Source organism: Maniola hyperantus, chromosome 4 (genome assembly GCF_902806685.2).
Source record: "Maniola hyperantus chromosome 4, iAphHyp1.2, whole genome shotgun sequence".
Lineage (NCBI taxonomy): Eukaryota > Metazoa > Arthropoda > Insecta > Lepidoptera > Nymphalidae > Maniola > Maniola hyperantus.
Genome location: NC_048539.1, coordinates 5,648,529 through 5,669,472, shown reverse-complemented (window position 1 = coordinate 5,669,472; position 20,944 = coordinate 5,648,529). Strand labels below are relative to the sequence as shown.

Below are 20,944 nucleotides of genomic sequence, written 5' to 3'. Positions count from 1 at the left end.
TTATCCAAAATTTCCTTAGAGTATTTAATATAAACATCTCCCTGAAAATTCTGTCTGATATTCATCTCCTGCGCCTTACATAATATATTATACGATACATTCGCCTGTTGCCCAAACAATTTGTAAAGTTTGTTCTGATAATTTGTTTGTTTAAGACAAAGATGATTTGCTGAATTTTATTTATTTATTTAAACATCTTTATTGCTAATCATTATATTCAAAAGAATAAAAATGCAGGAGACGTTTAGAACAAAGGGCGACTTTATCATCTGAATGTTTCAGTAATTTATTAAAGAAGGTCTCTGGATTCATAACTGAGTTCTCTTTGGTATAATAAAGCATTGGTGGTAACGGCCATGATGTTCTCAGTGGGGCCAAATAAATGTTAGCTATTGTTTAGTGAGTACATTTCTCCGTTATTTTCAGTTTACGAAACCCCTTTAAATCAGCAATTTAACCAATGTCTTGTTATAACCAACCTCTCACCACGTGGTGGGCGAGATAAAATGTTATCATTCGATTAACTGGCGTAAAATTTAAGTTGCACTCAATTAAATTTATTTATTTTATGTACAAACATAAAATAAATAAATTCAATAAACGATTATAGGTAACCATTAGGACTTTTTCTCGCCAAAATTTGTATTAAAGAAACCTAGATCCAGATTTAGATTTCGGTGTCGACACGTTCGTCAACCAAATCGCCATTTGTTTAATTTGGTTTCTCAATTAGCATCTCATTTGCATTAGATACCCAATATGGTAGATGCATTATGAAATATGTAAGAAAACTCACCGGGTTGTATAACGCATCGATCCGAGGATCGATCGTTACCTGGTAATTTCTCGCTGTTTCTCTCGGGAGTCACTCTCAATCCTGCTCGTTGCTTGAATCGCTGCTGGATGTCGAGGTATCCCCTTTTTCAAGAGCCCTCTCAGGCACCAATAAGCGCGAAATACCAGATCGATTAGCTTACGTAGCTTATCGACATCGTTCGCGCACGTGGGGTCCAACCAAAATTTCCCCACGATAATATTACGAAATAATAAGAAAATATATATCATGATCACCGTATTATCACATTTATTGCACTTATTGAAAATAATTTTTTGCAAAGGAAGACGGATTAACGATATAATTTTAGATTCGACGCGCACGCGGCGAAAGTACACAACGCTATGACATCCAAGATGGCAGCGGCCCGCTGCCTTGCTGGGTGAGACACTAGCGCCCCTATATACGGTAAGGTGAACTACATTGTTTATGTATGGAGCGCGCATATATGCGGTGAGTACATAATTGCTTCTTCATACATAAATGCTGTATGTTTTACCGGAGGCACATCAATAATGTAATACTATTTCTATGAATGTACATCGGCAAGAGCTAAACGTAGTGATTAACTGATTAACTGATTACAGTAGACTACTATTATGTAAAAAGTACTCTGTGACTACTACACGTTACATACCTACTCTTTGCACTAGGCCACCGAGATATATACTCTAAGGGCCACCACCCACAGACTACAGAATAATTGTATAGTGGTTACATACTCTTTGACAGAGTACCACCTCTATAGACTATATATACTCTGTGAGTACCACCGACCAGAAAAAAAGTAGAGTAGGTAGGTTCATTTTTGCCAAAGAGTATTATAATTATCTTATATAATTATTGGTCCGTGATTGTGGTGATTATAATCCTTTTATTTCTGGTCGGTGATTATAATCATATAATATAGGTACAGGATTTTTGCAGTGGGACCTATATACCATAGAGTAAAATAATCTATATACACTGTAGTCTGTGAGTGGGACGTGGGACGATGCCTATTTTGGGCGGAAAATAATTATTTCTTTTGATAAAAATAGAAGATCGTAGAAGAGCATTTATATTCCTGCTGTTTCTTGTGAATTACAATTTCTTCCATTTATAATTTACTCTAACGCGATTATTTTCGGTCCGAAATCGACAAACTGCAAAGAAAAGATACCAAAATGACGGACTCGGTTAACATGTCACTCGGTAAGCAAAACATATTTTTGCTCCAGTTTTTATTGATATACACACAGCACAATAATATACTTTGAAACAGATAACAAACTTAAAGCATAATTGCATAGGGAAAAAAGGCAACCTTTGTAATAACTTATATATTTAACCTTAATTATTTTTGGTTTTCGATAATCTTTTTCATGAGGCTTCGCCGTAAAGTATAATTAGCAATGATTGCTGCCATTTTATACTTCAATATTTCAGATGAAATAATCAAACAAAACCAGCAAAACAGACCGGGTCGTGTTGACCGCGGACGAGGCGGTGGAAATAGGGGCCGCGGCGGCGGTCGCGGTGGCCGCCGTGGACGCGGCGGTGGAGGCGATCGCCGCCGTTCAGTTTCACGTGGCAGATCCGACAATCGGCAGGATCGCTCTCGGTCACGCTCACGAGGACCCAGAGGCCGATCTCAATCGCGTGGACGTTCTCAGGCGCGTGGGCGTTCTCAATCGCGCGAGCGTTCTCAGCCGCGCGGGGGCTCTCAGCCACGCGGGGGCTCGCAGCCACGTAGGCGCTCCCAATCAAGAGCACGGTCACGCTCACAACAGAGGCGAAATTCGTACCCCAGAACCCGATCAGCATCAAGATCTAGATCTCAGATGAGAAGTATAACGCCTAAAGGAAGAGCTGGACTTGAAAATTCATTCTCCAATATGCCAACACTAATCCGCACTAACAGAGGCAGAGGTAAAGTACTTTCCCGCTTGATACATTGAGTGCCAGTCTGTATTGCATTGTAACTCCTCTAGTGCTATCTTGCATCCCACTGGCACAGCTCGCATCTTGTAAATACAGTGTAAATGTGTGGAATACTGGATTATGGATAAGCATTTTTTGAAAATTTTATTTATGTTTTGATATACAAATATCCTATAGTATATGACAGAGAAAAGGTTACAGTTGTTTGAATTAAAGTCAAAACCCCACTGGTGATGCTCGTGCACTCAATATTGTTAAATCTAAAGACATTTTTGTTTGTTTATAATAATTGTTGCTAGTGAAGATATTAGTCACTATAATAATTTGTTGTATTATTACAGGGGGAATGCAGATGAGACTGAGGCGTTCAAATTCAAATCAACAAGTACCAAGTGGAGTCCATAGTCGGCTGGGAATGAACACGAGGCGTGGTGGTGCAAATAATGCTTACAAACCTTTAGCTGTGGCAAAAAGAGGAATTTCTAAACGTGGATTTGGTTTAACTACCAGAAATAGATATAGCAATATTGGTTTGAGATCTGACCAAATATTACAAGAGCAACGTCAAAACAGTGTCATTAGATCCCAGACTTTCACACGATCTAGAAACAATTCGTTCAGTTCAGCTTCACAACTGACCGTTAGTGTCGCTAATGACTTTGCAAAGAGACGTCGCAACAGTGTAGGCAACGGGGGTTATTTGACTAGACAAACCCTAGCATCACTAAATAATGAATTTGGAGGATATAATACAAGACGAGGACCAGGAAGTGTGAAGTCTACTGGATCGAATAGGTCCAACAGATCGAATCAGTCTAACTCTAGCAGAAAATCAAATCAGTCGAGAGGTAGAGGTCGTGGTAGGGGTGGTAACCGTGGAATAGGTAGAAAATTTGTAAATAAACAAATCCTTGACCCAGTACTCCAAGAAGAGATTGCAGCCATTCAGGGTAAAAGCGATGGAGCTAGTAATAATCCTGAAGTACCTAGTGGTATAAACTTTACACCAACTCCTGCTGCCACTAAACAAACTTTGCATCAAAGGTTTGCTACTGCATAAGTTTATGTAAGCTAAAATAAAATGTTAATACGTGATAAGAATAAGTACACTAATTAATTATCATTAAACTCTGTGGTTTAAACAGTATTTAGCATAGTCTTATCCCAGACAAAAACAAATAATTATGAAATTTAAGCCAATTTCTTATCAAAAAATTTTGGCCATTAAAGTACTAAGATCAAAAATATGACTAAATGCTTTAGACTCACCATATTATAGTTTTAGAAGGTATAACTTCATCAGCCACCTTAAAGCAGTCATCACATTGCTAGGAATCCTGTTAAATGTGACTGATGACACCTTGAAGGTGGTTGAGACAGATATGCCATCTACAGGTTTATGGTTCCAAAATAGGTTTACTATTTTAGCAAAGAACTTGGTCATAATCTCGATCTAATTCTTTATATGGCAAAAACTTCATTCATGCTCAACCCAGCACCAGCCCACTGCTGAGAACGGTTGTCTCAGATTGAGGACTGCTCTATAAAAAACTTTGATAGGTCTTTCACATTTTTTGTTTTTATTTGGGATCTCATTTTTAGCGTTCCGTACCATTTACAATGGTTAAATGGAACCCTTATTTAAATCTAAGTATACTACGTAATTAAGTAAACTAAGTATACTTAACGAAAAATAGTTTCATCTAAACTGTGCTGAGCCTAGGGTAATATTTTTTTAGGGTGATATTTTTTTTGATTTAAGTGTAATCTCACCAAAAATTACGATTATAATAAAAATATTTCATAATCGTTTTCTTTTCTCTTTGTGAATACTATGAACAATAATTTCATTCAATAGTTAATTTGAGGGATTCAACTGAACGGATTAATTTGGATACTTTATCCAACCAAAAAAATTGATTTTAAAAACAGACTTCAGATGCAACTAAATATTATTTTGTTTGTACACACTTAGTACACGCATGTTGAAGTCTGGCATGCCTGTCGTTTCTTTTTAATTTTAAGTCGTCTAAATTCAATGTAAGTTTGGAGGTTACTTATCGATTTATATTGCTGAATAGACAGGTTTAGGAAAAACTACTGTTTGTAAAATAATGACTGTCATTTTAACATGACTACAGAACCTTATGCATGTTCTGACATGCTTGACCAGTTTTTTGGGTTCCATACCAAGGGTAAGAATGAAGCCCCATTAATGTCACTTCTGTCCGCGTGACACGTCTCTAGGCCTCTAGCTCGTACTCATCTGAACTTTTGGTAATTGGTGTAGAACATTGAACTTAAACTGAATATTGAATTAGAAATTCCAATTATTTGTCAGGGGACATATCATTGCCAAGAGCTCATCAAGCAGAGTGTGAATATATTTTATATTCTTTTTATCTAATAAAAAAAAGGGAGTCAAAGTTGTCAGTTGATATTTTTGTGACAGGGTCTATCTCAAAAAATAAGCTAGTTAGGAATGTGAAATTTCCGTATATAATGTATCATATATGGTATTTAAACATCAAATACTGGAAACAATTATTTTATTCATAAAGTAGTTTAAAAGCTGTGACCAAAACAATCATTTTTTTGGTTTTCTTTCACAGTTTGTTGATGTCTAACTCTGAAATGAAATAATATTTCATACACCCAAAATAATAATTTTATTCTTTGGAAAAAAACCTGCTAGGTTTAATTAAATTATCCAAATTAAAAGATAGGTAGTCAAGCTTCCCAGCTATCACCAACCAGTCATATTGTCTCTTCAATTCCACACGTGATTGGCGAAGTAAGTTGCGCCCGTTTGGTGCAGCCGCGCGCCATAAAACAAAATTGAATTGAATAATAATTATTATGTTGTTCATAATTATGTACGGAACCCTAAAAGGCAGGCAAAGTTTATTTTTCTGATAAGAGCGAGGAACGACTCGCACTTGACCGGTTTTTCCTACTGTTGTGTTTATGCTATATAATAGGTAAGACATAGCACTTATTTTAAGATCTTTGTTTCAAAATCTATTTTTGTTACTAATTACTCTAATAATAATAGTGAGAATTAAACAGGTCTTTAAAAAAATATCTTTTAACTTTTTTTTCATCAGAGTTTAATTTCAGTTCCATAACGTCAATTTCCAGTCAATAGAACGACAATAATACGAGAACTGCGTTTTGTTATATAACTGTAGATATTGTTACATTTTATACATCTTTGGCATCATAATGAGTGAATCTGTAACTGAAATGAAAAATTATAATCACATGGGCTGATGTTTGAATAAAATACAAAGTAAATACCTGAATGAGAATTCAATTTTTATAAATCAAAGTTAAAGGTGCTATTTGCATTAGCCATCATTTGATTGTATAAGTAACCAATCTTTAAGAGCACCAACCGTACAAACGTCACACAGTCTTTTCCACTATGTTGACATATTATGTAGAATTGGCAGTACGAAGAGCTACAGGGAAGTAACAACAGCAAGAGCAAAAAAATATAAAAAGAAGTCTTAAGGAATTTGTTTTTGATTATAACTTACAATTTTCTCCAAGAATATTACTTAGTATTAATCCATGAAATGATTTATTATCATCTCCTTTACTATCTATAGATTTAGAACTTTCAAAAGTCCATCCCAAGTGCTGTGTGCAATGAGGACAAGTACAAATACGCCAAGTGTATCCTGGAAACCACGAATCTGCCCCTTGATTCTAAAAAAATTGTATAAAAGCTTGTAAAGAAATGTAGTAAGAGAAGCTACTATGTGTTTCAAATGTGAAGGCCGTCACCATATTTTATGTGGGGTGGATAGATAGACACACATTTTCGAGTTAGTATACTCATTGGGGTGGATAAACGGAGGTAAGCCTTTATTATTCAATTTGAATCCCAACCAAATCAAAAAAATTATTGCAAGTGGTAAAATATGAATACTTTTGATGGTGGGGCTTCACATTTGACATGCTAGGTTGTTTTTTAATAATAATATGGTCATCATGAAATTTTTTGCTTTAATTAGTAACATGCATTTCGCTAAAATCTTTATTCTTTACTTACAGTTCCTATATTTTCACATCTTGCTTTTTTAGCAGTCACTATTTCAAATTTAATTCCAAAAGGATTAACTAAAGTTTGTACTGTTACATTTTGTCTGCCAAATAAGTTCTGTTTTTCAGTTTTCTGGGCTCCTGGACTTTCTTTGCTAAATAAGTAATAGGAATCAGCCACGTCAGCACCGCATTTGCGACATAAAAGTAATTCTGTAAGGAAAAAAGTGGGCTAGTGAAAATTATCAAAGCTAAATGAGTAATGTACCTTCGAATCGATGCGTACTGACCACGATAAGATAACGATGCTAACCTTGACCATTTTTCTCAAATCTAGAAGTGTTTTCAGCCACTATATACCAAGAACCTGATGCATACAAGAGTAATATAAATAATAAATTGATCATGCCTCCAAGATAATTCGAATTCACTTTTTACATTAAGTGTTTTGTATATTGAGTAAATAGATGGGATAATTCAGGGATACCTAATAAATACCCTTTATCTTTATTACATAAATTGTAAATTGTGAATAAAAATAATAACTTTTAGATCTATACTCGAATTCTTAAACAATAAACATTTTTTTGACGTTTCCAGTTTCTGCTCGGAAATTGGTAGGTAGGTATTATATAAAAAATAAATAGTGCTAAAAAAGATATTGGTAATAGATCACCAACTCAGTTGGTACAGACGCAATGGGTAACTTTAGAAACGTGTCAAACATTAGTCAATAGTTCAATGGAATTGATGGTTTATCTAACATCTAAAAACACCTAATTACTCAATAAAGAACATATTTACGATTGCGCCGGAACCATGTCTCATTAGCATCGAAATGACGTCAGCCGAAATAAAAATATACCATCAGCTCGAAACGTAGATAAAGTAATAAAGGTAGATGCAGGAACGTTTGCTTTCTCATTCGCACTAAAAAGAGAGCACAGATAAAGTTACTAATGTGATAAACAGAGACGCAGCTAACCTATTTTTTGTCCCTTATCGTGTAACTGGTTTTATTCAAGAATACATACAAGAAGTTGCAAAACAAACTTTGAGAATTCGTGGCATAATTGTATTTCTCATGAGTTATTTACTTGTTTTCACATAAAATACGTTTAATAAGAATATTGTTGATCGGTTAATACAAATATTGCCTACTAAACATCGCATTAGCAATTTGCGGGAGTCTATTTGTTCTGTAGAAGTAGCCATAATGTGACTTTTACAGTTAAAGCGAGATAGCTAAATGCATTTTAGCACTTATTAGAACGTGACAAAGTGATTACTCTGTGTCCTTATCACCGCGACAACTCTTTTTTTTGTTTGTCAAGATGTATTTTGTATGTGAGATCTTGACAAACAACGTGAAGTGAGGTTATATTGACTCAAGTATTTTACAGAAATAATTGGTTTGTTTTTTGTTTTTGAAGGTATTGTGCAATGGTGGGTTGCAGTATACGAGGCTATAGTAACCGAACCGAACGTAAAATAGAAGGAATAACATTTCACAAGTAAGTAAGTACCTCTGCTTGAGCGAGAGGGACTGAGGGGGCCACACTAGTTGCATATCTGTACCTAAACATCTGTGGATATAGGACATTAATCTATGATTAGCAGGTCTTCAAGTCTCATTTACTCTATGGTTTTGACACAAAATTTTCAAAGTTTTTGACATGCTTATTGCTTATTGCATATTATGTTATTGGTCTGTGCTTATTGCCATTTGCATTTGCTTATTTCTTTTATGGTTTTTGACGTTTTTGAGTTTGACTTCCATGGTGAACGAAAATGAAAAATTTGTGAAATATAAATAATGTGTATAATTATAATTACATTATAAATAGCTATAAAGTGTGATTTTAATCAAACGGTATTACTGAAATCTTGTGTTCAGTGCCGTTGCAATCAATTGCACACGCGTGAATAAAAACAAACATGTCGTTTTTCAAGAATGTTACATCGGGCTTTGGTATTCGCAGCCGCGACACAATACTAAAAGAGTCTCTTATAAACAATTTATCAGAATGTGTAAAAGATATCCAATACAATAGCCAATTCGAGGAGAATTTTCACAGCGTACTCGGCTCAACAGACTCCACAAACACACTGTGTATGGCGTTAGAGGCAGTTTTTCTTCACGGTTTGAAAGACACTTTTTTGAGAAAAGCTAAGAACGTAATATCCGGCGATCCCGATTACCGGCCACAGTCCAGTTTCTGGCCCTTGATACTCGTGCTATCACACAGGCAGAATATTGATCAGATCTCATCTCTCCCACAAATCAACACTGAAATAGGGCAGTGTAGAGCCTGGCTCAGAATTGCTCTCAACGAATGTCTGCTGTCTTCTTACATGTCCACATTGTTGAAGAATATATCAGCTGTTAAGCCATTTTACAACAGGAGTGCATTTGTTTGTGATTCTGAAATATTAGAGGTAGCGCAGCAACTAGTTCAGGGATTGGAAACATGTGTCCAGTTTAATTTACCAATCAATTCCAGCTTACTGAATCAATGGCCTGAACAGGTATTGATGCAAGCGGGCATTTGGGTGCCAACCATGAGAGTAGCACCAATCACTGCAGGCCTAGATGTGGCTAGCACATTGACAGATGAAGTGAAACCCAAGCTTGCACTGACCCCTACACATGCTTCCAGTATCAGTGGAATTGTTTTAAATGAAGATGAGGCTTTGAAATTTATTCTGTCAAAAGATTCTAATGATTTAACTAAGGAAACTAATGAAAAAAATGTGGCCACCAATGCAGAGAAGTGTGATGAAAAGCATAAAGAAAAAGCTGAAATAGTTACTACTACAGATAATATAAAATCAGAATCTGATGCAGACTCATTAGAAGTAATTGAAGCGACAACAAGTCAGGAGCCAGCAGATCAAACAGTCCAGTCCCCAGACCTTCTCCAGGCTTATTCTTCATCAGTAGATTCTGGAGATTTCGTTGTACCCAGTGATGTGGTAGTCACTGGGAATTCAATACGTGGCAAAGAATGGTCAAACAATAGTCACGACGATTTAAATGCATCTATCAACTCAAATTCATCTCACGGCAGCAGCATGATCAAAACCCCAGAACTGAAAAGCTTATCCTCTCTCGTAGACCATACCCAGAATTTGAGGGACATTATGAAAGACATTCAGAAGGAGTTGCAACTAACAGTGGATGACAATATGTCTTGTGACGTAAAAGTGGAGGCAGCAGCCGATGACCCCAGCTTACAGGGATTGGACTTTGAAGTGGTTTCAGACTCTATCAACGGCTCCTTTACACCTCAGGAGTTGCAAATGATGATAAAACAACTGGGTATGTTATCCCGAGAGAAGGGCCTCGATTACCAGAATTATCAGTGTAAGGGTTGTCAAGATTTGCTCGGCAGCACAGTTTCCAAAGCTAAAGTCTGTGGGTACACCGGTGAATACTACTGTTCCAATTGTATGGATCCAAATGTATTTATCATTCCAGCCAGAGTCATACACAATTGGGACTTCAAAAGGTATCCAGTCTCAAAAAAATCAGCATTATTCTTATTAGAATTCCAACATCATCCTTGGATAGATATGAAAAAGCTTAATCCAAAAATATATTGTGGAGTCTCGGATATGGCTCAGCTCCAAGAGTTAAGAATACAACTGAATTTTTTGAGAACTTACATTTTTACTTGCCGTGAACCAGTGATTGAGGAGCTACAGAAACGTGTGTGGCCCAGGGAGTACCTGTATGATCATGTGCATTTGTACACAATATCAGATTTAGCACAGATACCAAACAATTCTTTGGCTTTACAGTTAGAAAAAGTAGTTAACTTTGCAAGATCCCATGTACTAGACTGTTGGCTCTGCAGCCAAAAGGGCTTCATATGTGAAGTTTGCAAGGACTCCAAGATATTGTATCCATTTGAGACAATTTCAACATATAGATGTGACGAATGTTCGAGTGTTTTTCATGCTAAATGTCAAAATGGAAGCTTGCCCTGTCCTAAATGCAAAAGGAGACAAGAACGGACAAATGACACATCATTGGTTGATGCCCTTCATTATCATTTTATCAAATAAACAGCTCTTTGAGTTAATTGCTAAAATACAGTCTAAAGATCATTGTACTGATATATAAGTAATTAATATATCAACTCTTCAGCTCTTATTATTACCCATTGTGTAAATGGTAGATAAGAGTAATGTGCTGAGATTATTAATGAATGCATTTGTATTTAGTATTAAATTTCATCATACACGTTTGAGATAAAAATGTTAAGAGCAGATGCATAAATAGTAATATAATCAATAAAATAGTATGAACTCTAAGTAGCTCAATAGTCAAGAAGTGGACAGAAATCTGAACTTTCAAACTCCATTTATTGCACTATCGTCAACACCCACTCTAGATCAAGTTGAGCACATTGATAGGGAATGAAAATAAAATATTGTACATAGCATCCTCTGTAATATATACATCTATCTCTACAATTTCGTATTCACGCGAATGTGGGTGTCTGCTCTGGGTACAAAGTGCATTACACTGTTGAAATAGAGGTACATAATATTTTATGTACAATTTTAGATTTTAGGTTTGATTCTCCATCAACGTGAATCAACCTATATACGCCTTAATTGGAGGGGAAAGGGAAATATCAGCAACACGTAAGCCCAGTATCCACCAAAGCGGGAATAGGTAGAAATGTGCTTAGCAGATCAATCAAATTATTGATAGCAGCCCACCCCAACTTCACACGGGTTTAATAATCTCTCTTTAACTTAACAAAGTTACTAAAGTTTGTTTTGTTTTGAAAATATGAATAAATATTTGGGTACCGCTTTTGAACTTTTCAATCCAGAAATTGGATGGGCTGTGAAAAGCTAGACAGACACTTTCGCATTTATAATAATTAGTATGGATAGCTGATCTTAACAATCACAATATGCTTTGCTAATTTACTTAGTAAATCTGTGATAGGCTTAAAGAGTTAAGACCTTCAATTCATTAGAGAGGAGAAAGCCACAAAACAAGAAAAGAATTATATAAAATGTTTTTATTTTTACATATTTCATTAATTTTTGTTTGTTTTTAATAAATTACAATATGTTGATTTATGATATCATCTAACAATTAAGGCAAGGCGCTAATGATCTATTTCATTTGATGGCTGTTATCTTTCTGTGCTGTTAATAAATAATTATATAACCAACAAATTCCTAAAAGGCCGGCAACGCATCGGCGGCTCCTCTGGTGCTGTAAATGTTCATGGGCGGCGGTAATCACTTAACATCAGATGACCCGCCTGCTCGCTATATCTATTAAAAAAATAAAAATACTATACCTAGGTGCATACTTATTATCAATTTCTTACTGGAGAGGGTGTTTCTATTTCTTTTCGTTTATTTAAGTAGATAAGTTAAATATGTACCTAATATAATAATAATTATATCATTAGTTAATTTAGTGTCCAATGTTCTCCTATTTTTTTTTACAAAGTTTATGAAATGTAATTTCAAAAATACATAATATATTTCACATTAGTTATATTGAGAAGGATTATTATTGTAAGATTTCTCTGTAATCATAATAATGTTTAATGATAATAAATTAAGATACTGTAAAATTTAACACAGAAATTATGAAAATAGTATTAGAGTATTGTATAGCTCTGATAATATCATGAATGATTCATTTATGATTGTGTACAACTTCTGTATGATCTCCTGTAGAAAAATAAATTATTTTAAAACTCGTTTGTTGTTTTAGAAACAATAATTACAATTAGATAAATTGCGGCAGTGAAAATACCACCATAACCAAATAATATATAATTTAATTAAACAACTGCTGAACAGATTTTGATGAAACTTTGTGCCAAGACATGTTTTTTATTTATTATAGTCTCTTACAAATAAGGATTGCATAACTGGGCGCTTTTAAATAATTTTGAAATTTAAATTCAAAATCTCAAGTAATCATCACTTTATTTTTTAAATGCACCATTACATACATAAAAACGTACATACCTACATAAAATATTTTAACATGCAAACTGTTATCTAGTTCTATTTAAATTTAATATATCGCTAAGAAATGTGTCAGCATCATTAGGCTTGTTTCGGTTTTTGTGATTTTTTGATGATTTTATGCCACTATAATGTGGATCTTCCAAAGAATACTCCTCAAAGCACTGGCCTAAAAGCTTGTCTGGTTCGTCTGGCTTGTTCTTGGTTTTCTTTTTGGACTGGTAACTTAGGGAGTCCTTATCAAATTCTAGAGGAACTATGCCGAGGTCACCGCTGTACCGATTTTTGGCCACTTGCAGATACTTTTTCCCGCGAACTGCCGTCAACCTTTTATCCTGAGAAAAGATTTCAAATAAAAAAACTACATATTAACATTTTGTAACGAAAGGAAAAGATTTCCCTCTTGGGCGAAAATAGAAAACATTATATTTTATCACACATCCCACAAAAAACCAGTCAAGTGCGAGTCGGAATCGCATACGAAGGGTTCCGTCGTACAAATTACAACACTATTCTATACCTACTTTTTATTTTAGTTAATGGCGGCCATTTTTTTTATTATTTGTTATAGTGGCTACCTACAAAAATGCTGATAAATGTAGTTTCTACAATTGTCATTTATGGAAATAAGTGTAATATTTTATAATAAATTCCAGTCAATTTTAGATTTGCCTTTACACACATTTAAAAAATTATTAAAAGAAAACTAAAAAAAATATTACCTAATCGAAGATTATATAAATCATAAAAAAACGTAGGTTTGACTCGCTTCAGAAATTATTACTTACTAGCTGATGCCCGCGACTTCGTCCGCGTGGAATTAGGTTTTTTAAAAATCCCGTGGGAAATCTTTGATTTTCCGGGATAAAAAGTAGCCTATGTCACTCTCCAGGTCTTTATCTATACCCATGCAAAAAATCACGTCAATCCGTTGCGACGTGATTGAAGGACAAACAAACGCACTTTCGCATTTATAATAAGGGTACTGATAAAATTATGGCATAATATTATTATCGACCTCTAACCCGCTGGACTGACGACCTTAAGAAGATAGCGGGAAGTGGGTGAATGAGGAAGGCGGAGGATCGTGTGTGGTGGCGTGCTCTTGGGAAGGCCTATAACCAGCAGTGGACGCAAACAGCCTGATTGACTTGACTTGATTATTATCGTAAATTAAAATATATTTGAAAAGAGCAACCGCCGAGTTTTTTGCTTATTCTTCTCCGTAGGAATGGCATTTCGAATCAGAGTGGTAGATTTTTCTGACGATTCAAAACCAATAGTAAAAGTTTATTTGCATAAAAAAACTATCTATTTATATAGTAAACTTACTTGAATAATAAGCACATTATCAGCTTCTTGTGATGCTTTGGCGCTTCCAAAGATAGAACTCGTGGAGAGATCTTCTGTGTCACGCTCCTGGAAACAAAATTATTTTTAGGGTATCACCACCGCAAGGCATTGCCAAAGTCTGCACCCGTACGTAGCCGAAATTCGACGGATATGTATGAAGCGATTTGCCTCCTCATTTCTAATTCGAACCGCTAGAACCGAACACCTTTCCAGCATGAACTTTCCCCTGCAATTTTAATATGGGTACCTTTGTCAAGAGTGAATAGGCATCTAGGCAAGAGCACTCCATCCTAGGCTGCATCATCACTTGCCACCAGGTCTGATAGCCAAGCGTTTCTTCTTCTTCACTCTGGGCTGGTTTTCGCACTTAAACGTTTCCGTCTGTTGTGCGTTGTGCCAAGCGCTAGCCTAAATCACCCATCTCTTTTTATCTTCGTCGTTTATTTAGGCCTTTTGGGACCATTTGACATTGTGTTGCCATGGACCACCAACTGTGCAGAGGTATACAGTAAATGTAAATGAATAAAGGAAGAGTGCCAACGGGACCCTATTACTAAGCCTCCGCTGTCCGCCCGTCTGTCTGCATGTCAGCGGGCACTCTCATGAACTGTAAAAAATAGGTAGAGTTGTCCAGATTGTGTAATTTCTATTGCCACTGTAACAACAAATAATAATAAAAATGCATTTGCAAATTTGTTTGTGAAAGCATTTGTAACTAATCGACTTTTTGCATTGTAAACTCCATTTGAAATGCGAGTGCAAGTCGACATAAGATAAAAAAGAGTCTCAAAAATGAAGCGCACCTTTCGCGGATGCATGACGAGTGTGACGTGGCAGTGGCGCGCTGTGGCGAAGGTGCGGAAGGCGGCGATGACGGCGTCCTGGCGCATGTAGCGGTCGCCCTCGCGCTCGTCGCCCAGCCCCAGCATGAACTGCACGTTGTCCACGACCACGTGCGAGATGTCGTGCATGTACCGCGCGTGCTCTACCGCCTGCGTAATCAACATCTTCTCAACCCATCGCCGGCTCACCACTGAGCATCTCTCAGAATGTGAAGGGTTTAGACCAGGGATCTTAAAACTCTTTAGCCTAAGATTCTTCACTAGTTCAATAGGCCAGAACAAGGACAGAGATAAATAAAATTTGTAGTCAAGAAGTACTGGAGGGCTCACCCGGGATTCGGCCCATATAACCGAGAGGTTGGTGGAGAGGGAATAGGGAGGGTTAGGGTTAGGTCAAAGTGCCAAGATCTATCTAATAGAAACAGATATGTATTAATAATAAACATGGTAGACCAGAAGTCAGGCATTTTCAGCTCACTGAAACACGGCCCGCGGGAAACACGACCCGCGGACCAAGACCCCGGCCCACGGGCCGTAGTTTGGAGGCCCCTGGCTGGTTTAGATCTTAAATTAGTCCACCTACGTTGGCCAAGTAGGTATTGGGAGACTTCACAAACCTTTGAGAACATTAGGAGAACTCTAAGGCAATGATTTTTATTGCTTTATAACATAACTTCAAAAAGTTACAGATGCGTCCATAGGGATCGAACCCGGGGGCCCAGATCCTCCACCTAGGGGCCGACGTCTATTATTATACGACGACTTTTTATCTGCTTAGTAAAATATAAGTTTATCTAGTAATAATAGTTATACCTACCTCCATCACAATTTTAACAGGTTGTTGTCCGTGAAAAGCGAGGTAGAATATCGGCAGTTTCTGGAACTCGTCCGCGAACCTGGGAAAGTCCTGCAGGTTCTGCTCCAGCGAGACGCCAGCGAACTGCTGCAGCATTGTTCTTGCTAAGCGGAAGTTTGCGGATCTCAAGCTACCCCATAATGTTGTTACCTTTAAAATATAGGCAAAGGTTTTGAATTCATTAATGATTTCAAAGTAATACCTAGTAGATAGTAGTTCTAGTCATTAGTTCAGTGTGGTGATAGTATGTTTAGTTTTCTACACGGGTTTCTTTGAATTTATGTAGGTGGTGGTTATTTAATGTTGTCAGTTAAAAACCAACTTAGACGTCAAGCTCTTAAGACTCTTGAGGAACTCACCAATTTGTGGTATGAAGTGGGGGGCCATCATGAAAATTTTCTGTACCACTCTACGAACATCAGAATCGTATGTCCGATACGGCAAAACTCTGATACTCTGCGGTACTAATACAAAATGAGTGTGCAACAAATGCGCTGGTCTTGTAGGATTGTAGGATTGAAGGATTGTTATTGAAACGATGTCATTAGTTGTGAACGATGAATTGATGACAGATTGATGATAGGTACTTGCCCCTTGCTGCCGCGAGGTCGAGCGACATCTCGGCGCAGAGGCTAGTCTTGCCGCAGCCGGTGGGCCCAGTTAGCAACGTCAACCTCCCCGCGCCTGTGGCAGCCCAGATACGCGTCAAGAGCGGGAAACGAAGCCATTTTACACCTCGGACCTGGAATAATAAGAAATCGTATCTTTTTCAACTTTTATACAGCTGCAAAGAGGTTCAATACAATATATCTAAATATATAAAATCAAAAGGTCTGACTGACTGATCTCATCAACGCCACAGCCTCAAACTACTGGATGGATCGGGCCGAAAGGCATGCAGATAGCGGATATATGAACGTAGGCATCCAGCTAAATAAGGATTTTTTGAAAATTCTACCACTAGGGGGTGAAATAGGAGTTTGGAAATTTTGTGTTGTTCATGCGGACGAAGTTGCGAGATAAGCTAGTTTTAATATATATATCGAATTCGAATTTTAAGCTTATTCGTGGTTTGAAGACTATTATATCTGTGGTTAGTAGTAAGATGGAACTTACATTGGCACTTTCTTTATTTGTACAAAAAAGTGGTAAAACGAAATCTTTTTCCTTAGTTTTCTTACCTACCTTACCTTATCGATGTTGGTGAGTTCGGAATACACGTCGTCTCTCAATGCCGCAAAAGTGGTGATAGACCGTGCGCCCTGGCTTCGCTTCTGACACCAACGCCTTTAGGAAAGATGGGCATTTTGCCGCCTCGGTTGCTGTCACCAAACATCGGTCGGTCTACAATAAAATAAAATATTGTATTCAGGGCTTGCGAGCTAAAGTGGCAATGGGCAGAGCACATAGTTAAAAAAAACCGATAGACGTTAGGGCCATAGAATGCTGGATGGCGACCTCGCAGGGAGCGTTGGACCAGCGTTTGGAGACGGCGCACGGACGATATCAGGAGATTCGCAGGGAGCCGCTGCGCGCTGGATTGGATTCAGCGTCGTAAGACTGTGGGTGTGGACATCCGCGCAGTGGATTGCCTATCGTTTGATGATGATGATGATGATTGTATTTACGCAAATTCTATAAAATTTTAAATTTTCTTATAAATGTAAAGTGTATTTGTTGGTTTGTTTTTCAATCACGTCGTAACGGAGCTACGAATCGATGTGATTTTTCGCATGGGTATAGTTAAAGACCTGGAGAGTGACATAGACTACTTTCATTCCGAAAAATCAAAGAGTTCCCACTGGATTTTTAAAAACTGAATCCACGCAGAGTCAAGAAGTAAATGAAAAAGTAAGATTCTATTTAAAAAGAGCATTCTGTGCTAGTGGTAGTTTCACTTAAAGATTCGAAAGCACTATGTAAAAGTTTATTTCTTTCATCTTGTCATTAAATTTGTCAATTGTATAATAACCACAACTTAATAAAATGTTGTTTAACATTATTTAAATGTGTCATGCAAGCAATGGCAAATCTGAGCACTCTTTCGGAATCATATTATAAAAGCATCTATAAGGATTTTTGCACTTTGCGTAGACAAAATGACTTTGTAACTAGCTTAATGATGATATGATAATTTTTTAACAAGTTAAACTTGCCTTACAAAACGACACCTTTCTTCCCCTAATTTCTCAGCAATGACTCTCATGTTGTCCCAATCTCCCCAAAGACACAACTTCTGGTAACTCTCCAGAGTCGGTAACAATATTGGCGGGAGACTGCAGGTGCTGAGCCAAATGAAGGTACCTAGAAATTCATTAAGTAATTTTTTCCCCCTCCAACTAAACGATCCTGTGATCTGTAGGTACGACAATAGTGCAACAGGTGGGGTTTGAACTGTCAACCTTTTGGACTTCAGTCCACTCCCTAACCGTTGAGCTATTAAGGCTTGCAATTATTATTAAACTATATGCTATAGGAGGATATATCGTAAAGATAACTGTATCAGATGTGGAATGAGGTATGAAAATGAGATATTGTGGCTAATTTAACAATTTTACACTAGATACTTACCAGGTATGTTACTTGCAGCCAAATGTAGTACATCCTGTATACTAGGTACAAGTATAGCCTGGTCGGTGCGGTTAACCTTCATAGCCCTACAGTAAAACAATCCTGCTGTATATAAACCATGATTTTCTACTTCCTCCTCCCTTCCCGCTTGCAGTTTGCGGTAACCTACTACATTATCTAGTGAATTTCTTAAAGGAAAATATAATACTGTATGGTCCATTGATACTCGTACTTCAGATAAGACTTTGCTAGCTTCATGATGGTACTGCAACATAGCAAGAAAACATAAAAGATTAAGAAAATACAGACCAATACAAACACACCAGAATGAAAAATGTTGTTCTCCAGGTTTAGTGATGTGTCTCTTAAAAAACTGAACCAACTTTAAAAAATACAGCAAGACTATTTCCTTTCAATAAAAGATCAAGTAAGTCAGTCAAGTCAATGTTTTAATTAGCTTTAGTATTTTGATCTATTTGCTACTAGAATTCATCTTGCAGATGCAAACCAAATATAAATGGTTAGGGTTGACAAGTATCCCAGTTTTATTCAGTACTAGATGGTGCCCGCTCACCAACTAGGTGGTCCAACCAGCTAAAGGAGTCCAGCAGGTGTGGATTTTATCACATTGCGAAAATGGCCACTGACAGAAGCCGATGGAAACAGATAATCTATTCGAGGGCAGGTTGCCAGGACCACGATCTTCAGCAATGAAGGAACGACGGGAGAGAGAGAGATGGTGCCCACAACCTTGGCAACTAAGGCATACTGGACAGGTGGTAGATGCATTTGATAATTCATAAGGACCTACTTATAAGTTTGTTTGAATACAAAGTTTTTCTATTTCTATTGCTTGACCATTTTTCTTTAAATTCGAAGGCAACTCTTTGATTTTTCCAGACTGAAAAGTAGCTTATATTCATCTACAGGAGCTGTAAGCTATTTCTGTACCAAATTCCATCAAATCTGTTAAATGGATAGGCAGTAAAAAGGTAGCAGACAGCCAGATACACTTTCATATTTATACATTAATGTATTGATTTTATTCTAGTGGTAATTGTATAACTTACAGGAAATTCAAATAATCGAAAAAGTTCCAATAGTTCTGTTTCACTTAAGCTTTGAATAGATTTTGTTTCATCAATAACTGTTTGCCAGGCTGTGTTAAAGGCTTTTACTTCTTTATGTAAATTATCAATATAATCTTTAATTGAGCCATCAAGCTTCGATTTCTTTATTACTCTTTCAAGTAAATTCCAGTCTCCATGAACATTGCATTTTGGACATAAAAAATAACCTGAAATCAATATTCAATAAGTTCTTAAAGCCTGGGAGTCAACTGAGGAACTGACAAATCAAGCCAAAATGTATTGACTGAAATTTGTATGACAAACAATGAGTTTGGGCACAATTCGGCGAGTCGTTGATATACACAGTTCTATAGTACACATAAAGGTGGCAAGTTATTGTGATCTCCGCTCCGCGAGCCTAGTGGATGTTAGCCTCAATATATCTTTTAATGCAACTTGGTTGTCATCATTTAATGTCTTACTACCTATGCTTACTGCTTGTAGGCTTCTTATGTCCACTACTCTGACCACATGGATTAAGTTTTAAAAAAAATCTATAGGAAACATTGTTTTTCCAGGAAATAAAGTATTCTATGTCCTTAGAGAAATATCAGTTCAGACAGAAAAAGTAGCAGACAAACTTTCTTATCTATATTAAGTAAGTATATAAAAGTATGAATAGTATGGATGAGAGAAGAATATAGTATAAACTCTTTTTCAGCAGCAGCATGTTGTCAAATACAAATGTTAATTTTATTTTTGATTACTTAGTCTAGAATTTTTTTTTTACAAATAGTTACTTACGAAGTTAATTACGAATGTAAGATATCTTAATACGCAGAAATCATTGTTTGATAAAATTATAACTTTGATGAATAATACACGAAAACTAATAGTAACTAACCTAAAACATACCTGTTGTTTTGTTGACATAAAGTTTACTTTCACTTTTCTTTGGTTCACCTTTCTCATCTGAGCATATCGTACATTTTGTTGTCACCGATGTGAAGCCATCCTGAACGGCAAATCCTTTTTGTCGTAATAATTTTCGAATGTCGGCGGTTACTACTTTTGGTATATCATTTATGCCTACAGTTTGTAAGCTTTTCACTTTAACTATTGATTTTATGAGTGATTTTAATTTGGAGAATCTATTAACCCTTGTAATATGATACATTATAATGATTAATTATAATTAAACTATAACGAAACATAATAAAAATATAAACATAACCTCAAAACACATTGTTTATTTTTACATTGTCAAAGTGACGGGTGGTGACGGCAGAAGATCGTGACCACAGAGTACTTTTTACATACGGAAACGGATCGTGACAGTTGATGATCACTCACGATTTTATTATATCATGTGCAAAGATTTTTTTAATAAGGATTATTACCTCCTATGTCGATGATCATGTGTTAT

General features: G+C 36.5%; 4 protein-coding genes across 4 annotated transcripts; 2 read left to right on the top strand and 2 right to left on the bottom strand.

Moving 5' to 3' along the window:
• The first annotated feature begins 1,720 nt into the window (after positions 1–1,720).
• Positions 1,721–5,859, top strand: LOC117997319 (uncharacterized protein DDB_G0287625-like). Its single transcript, XM_034985580.2, has 3 exons — positions 1,721–2,029; positions 2,264–2,746; positions 3,100–5,859. The coding sequence occupies exons 1-3, from the start codon at positions 2,002–2,004 to the stop codon at positions 3,816–3,818; spliced, it is 1,230 nt and encodes a 409-aa protein (XP_034841471.1). The 5' UTR covers positions 1,721–2,001; the 3' UTR covers positions 3,819–5,859.
• On the bottom strand, positions 5,845–7,433 carry LOC117997320 (protein cereblon-like). Its single transcript, XM_034985582.2, has 4 exons — positions 7,122–7,433; positions 6,819–7,021; positions 6,301–6,472; positions 5,845–5,999 (listed from the first exon to the last, which is right to left on the bottom strand). Exons 1-4 carry the CDS (start codon positions 7,213–7,215, stop codon positions 5,956–5,958), a joined length of 513 nt encoding a protein of 170 aa, XP_034841473.1. The 5' UTR covers positions 7,216–7,433; the 3' UTR covers positions 5,845–5,955.
• Positions 7,434–8,548: 1,115 nt separating this feature from the next.
• On the top strand, positions 8,549–12,552 carry LOC117997318 (uncharacterized). Its single transcript, XM_034985579.2, has one exon. The coding sequence runs from the start codon at positions 8,747–8,749 to the stop codon at positions 10,877–10,879; it is 2,133 nt and encodes a 710-aa protein (XP_034841470.1). The 5' UTR covers positions 8,549–8,746; the 3' UTR covers positions 10,880–12,552.
• Positions 12,035–20,939, bottom strand: mtDNA-helicase (mitochondrial DNA helicase). The gene is given in 11 exon segments (XM_034985583.2): positions 12,035–13,161; positions 14,159–14,245; positions 14,983–15,171; positions 15,839–16,027; positions 16,476–16,619; positions 17,068–17,134; positions 17,136–17,221; positions 18,030–18,181; positions 18,449–18,713; positions 19,519–19,745; positions 20,434–20,939. Coding segments are annotated over 11 exon segments (1,974 nt in total). The 5' UTR covers positions 20,696–20,939; the 3' UTR covers positions 12,035–12,855.
• Positions 20,940–20,944: the final 5 nt, after the last annotated feature.

Coding starts and splice junctions, on each gene's coding strand:
- LOC117997320 (XM_034985582.2), bottom strand. CDS start 7,215: ATGATCAATTTATTATTTATATTACTCTTGTATGCATCAGGTTCTTGG. Junction 7,022..7,121: donor ATTTGAGAAAAATGGTCAAG/GTTAGCATCGTT, acceptor TTTTCCTTACAG/AATTACTTTTATGTCGCAAA. Junction 6,473..6,818: donor GATGTGAAAATATAGGAACT/GTAAGTAAAGAA, acceptor CAATTTTTTTAG/AATCAAGGGGCAGATTCGTG.
- LOC117997319 (XM_034985580.2), top strand. CDS start 2,002: ATGACGGACTCGGTTAACATGTCACTCG. Junction 2,030..2,263: donor CTCGGTTAACATGTCACTCG/GTAAGCAAAACA, acceptor TCAATATTTCAG/ATGAAATAATCAAACAAAAC. Junction 2,747..3,099: donor CCGCACTAACAGAGGCAGAG/GTAAAGTACTTT, acceptor GTATTATTACAG/GGGGAATGCAGATGAGACTG.
- LOC117997318 (XM_034985579.2), top strand. CDS start 8,747: ATGTCGTTTTTCAAGAATGTTACATCGGGCTTTGGTATTCGCAGCCGC.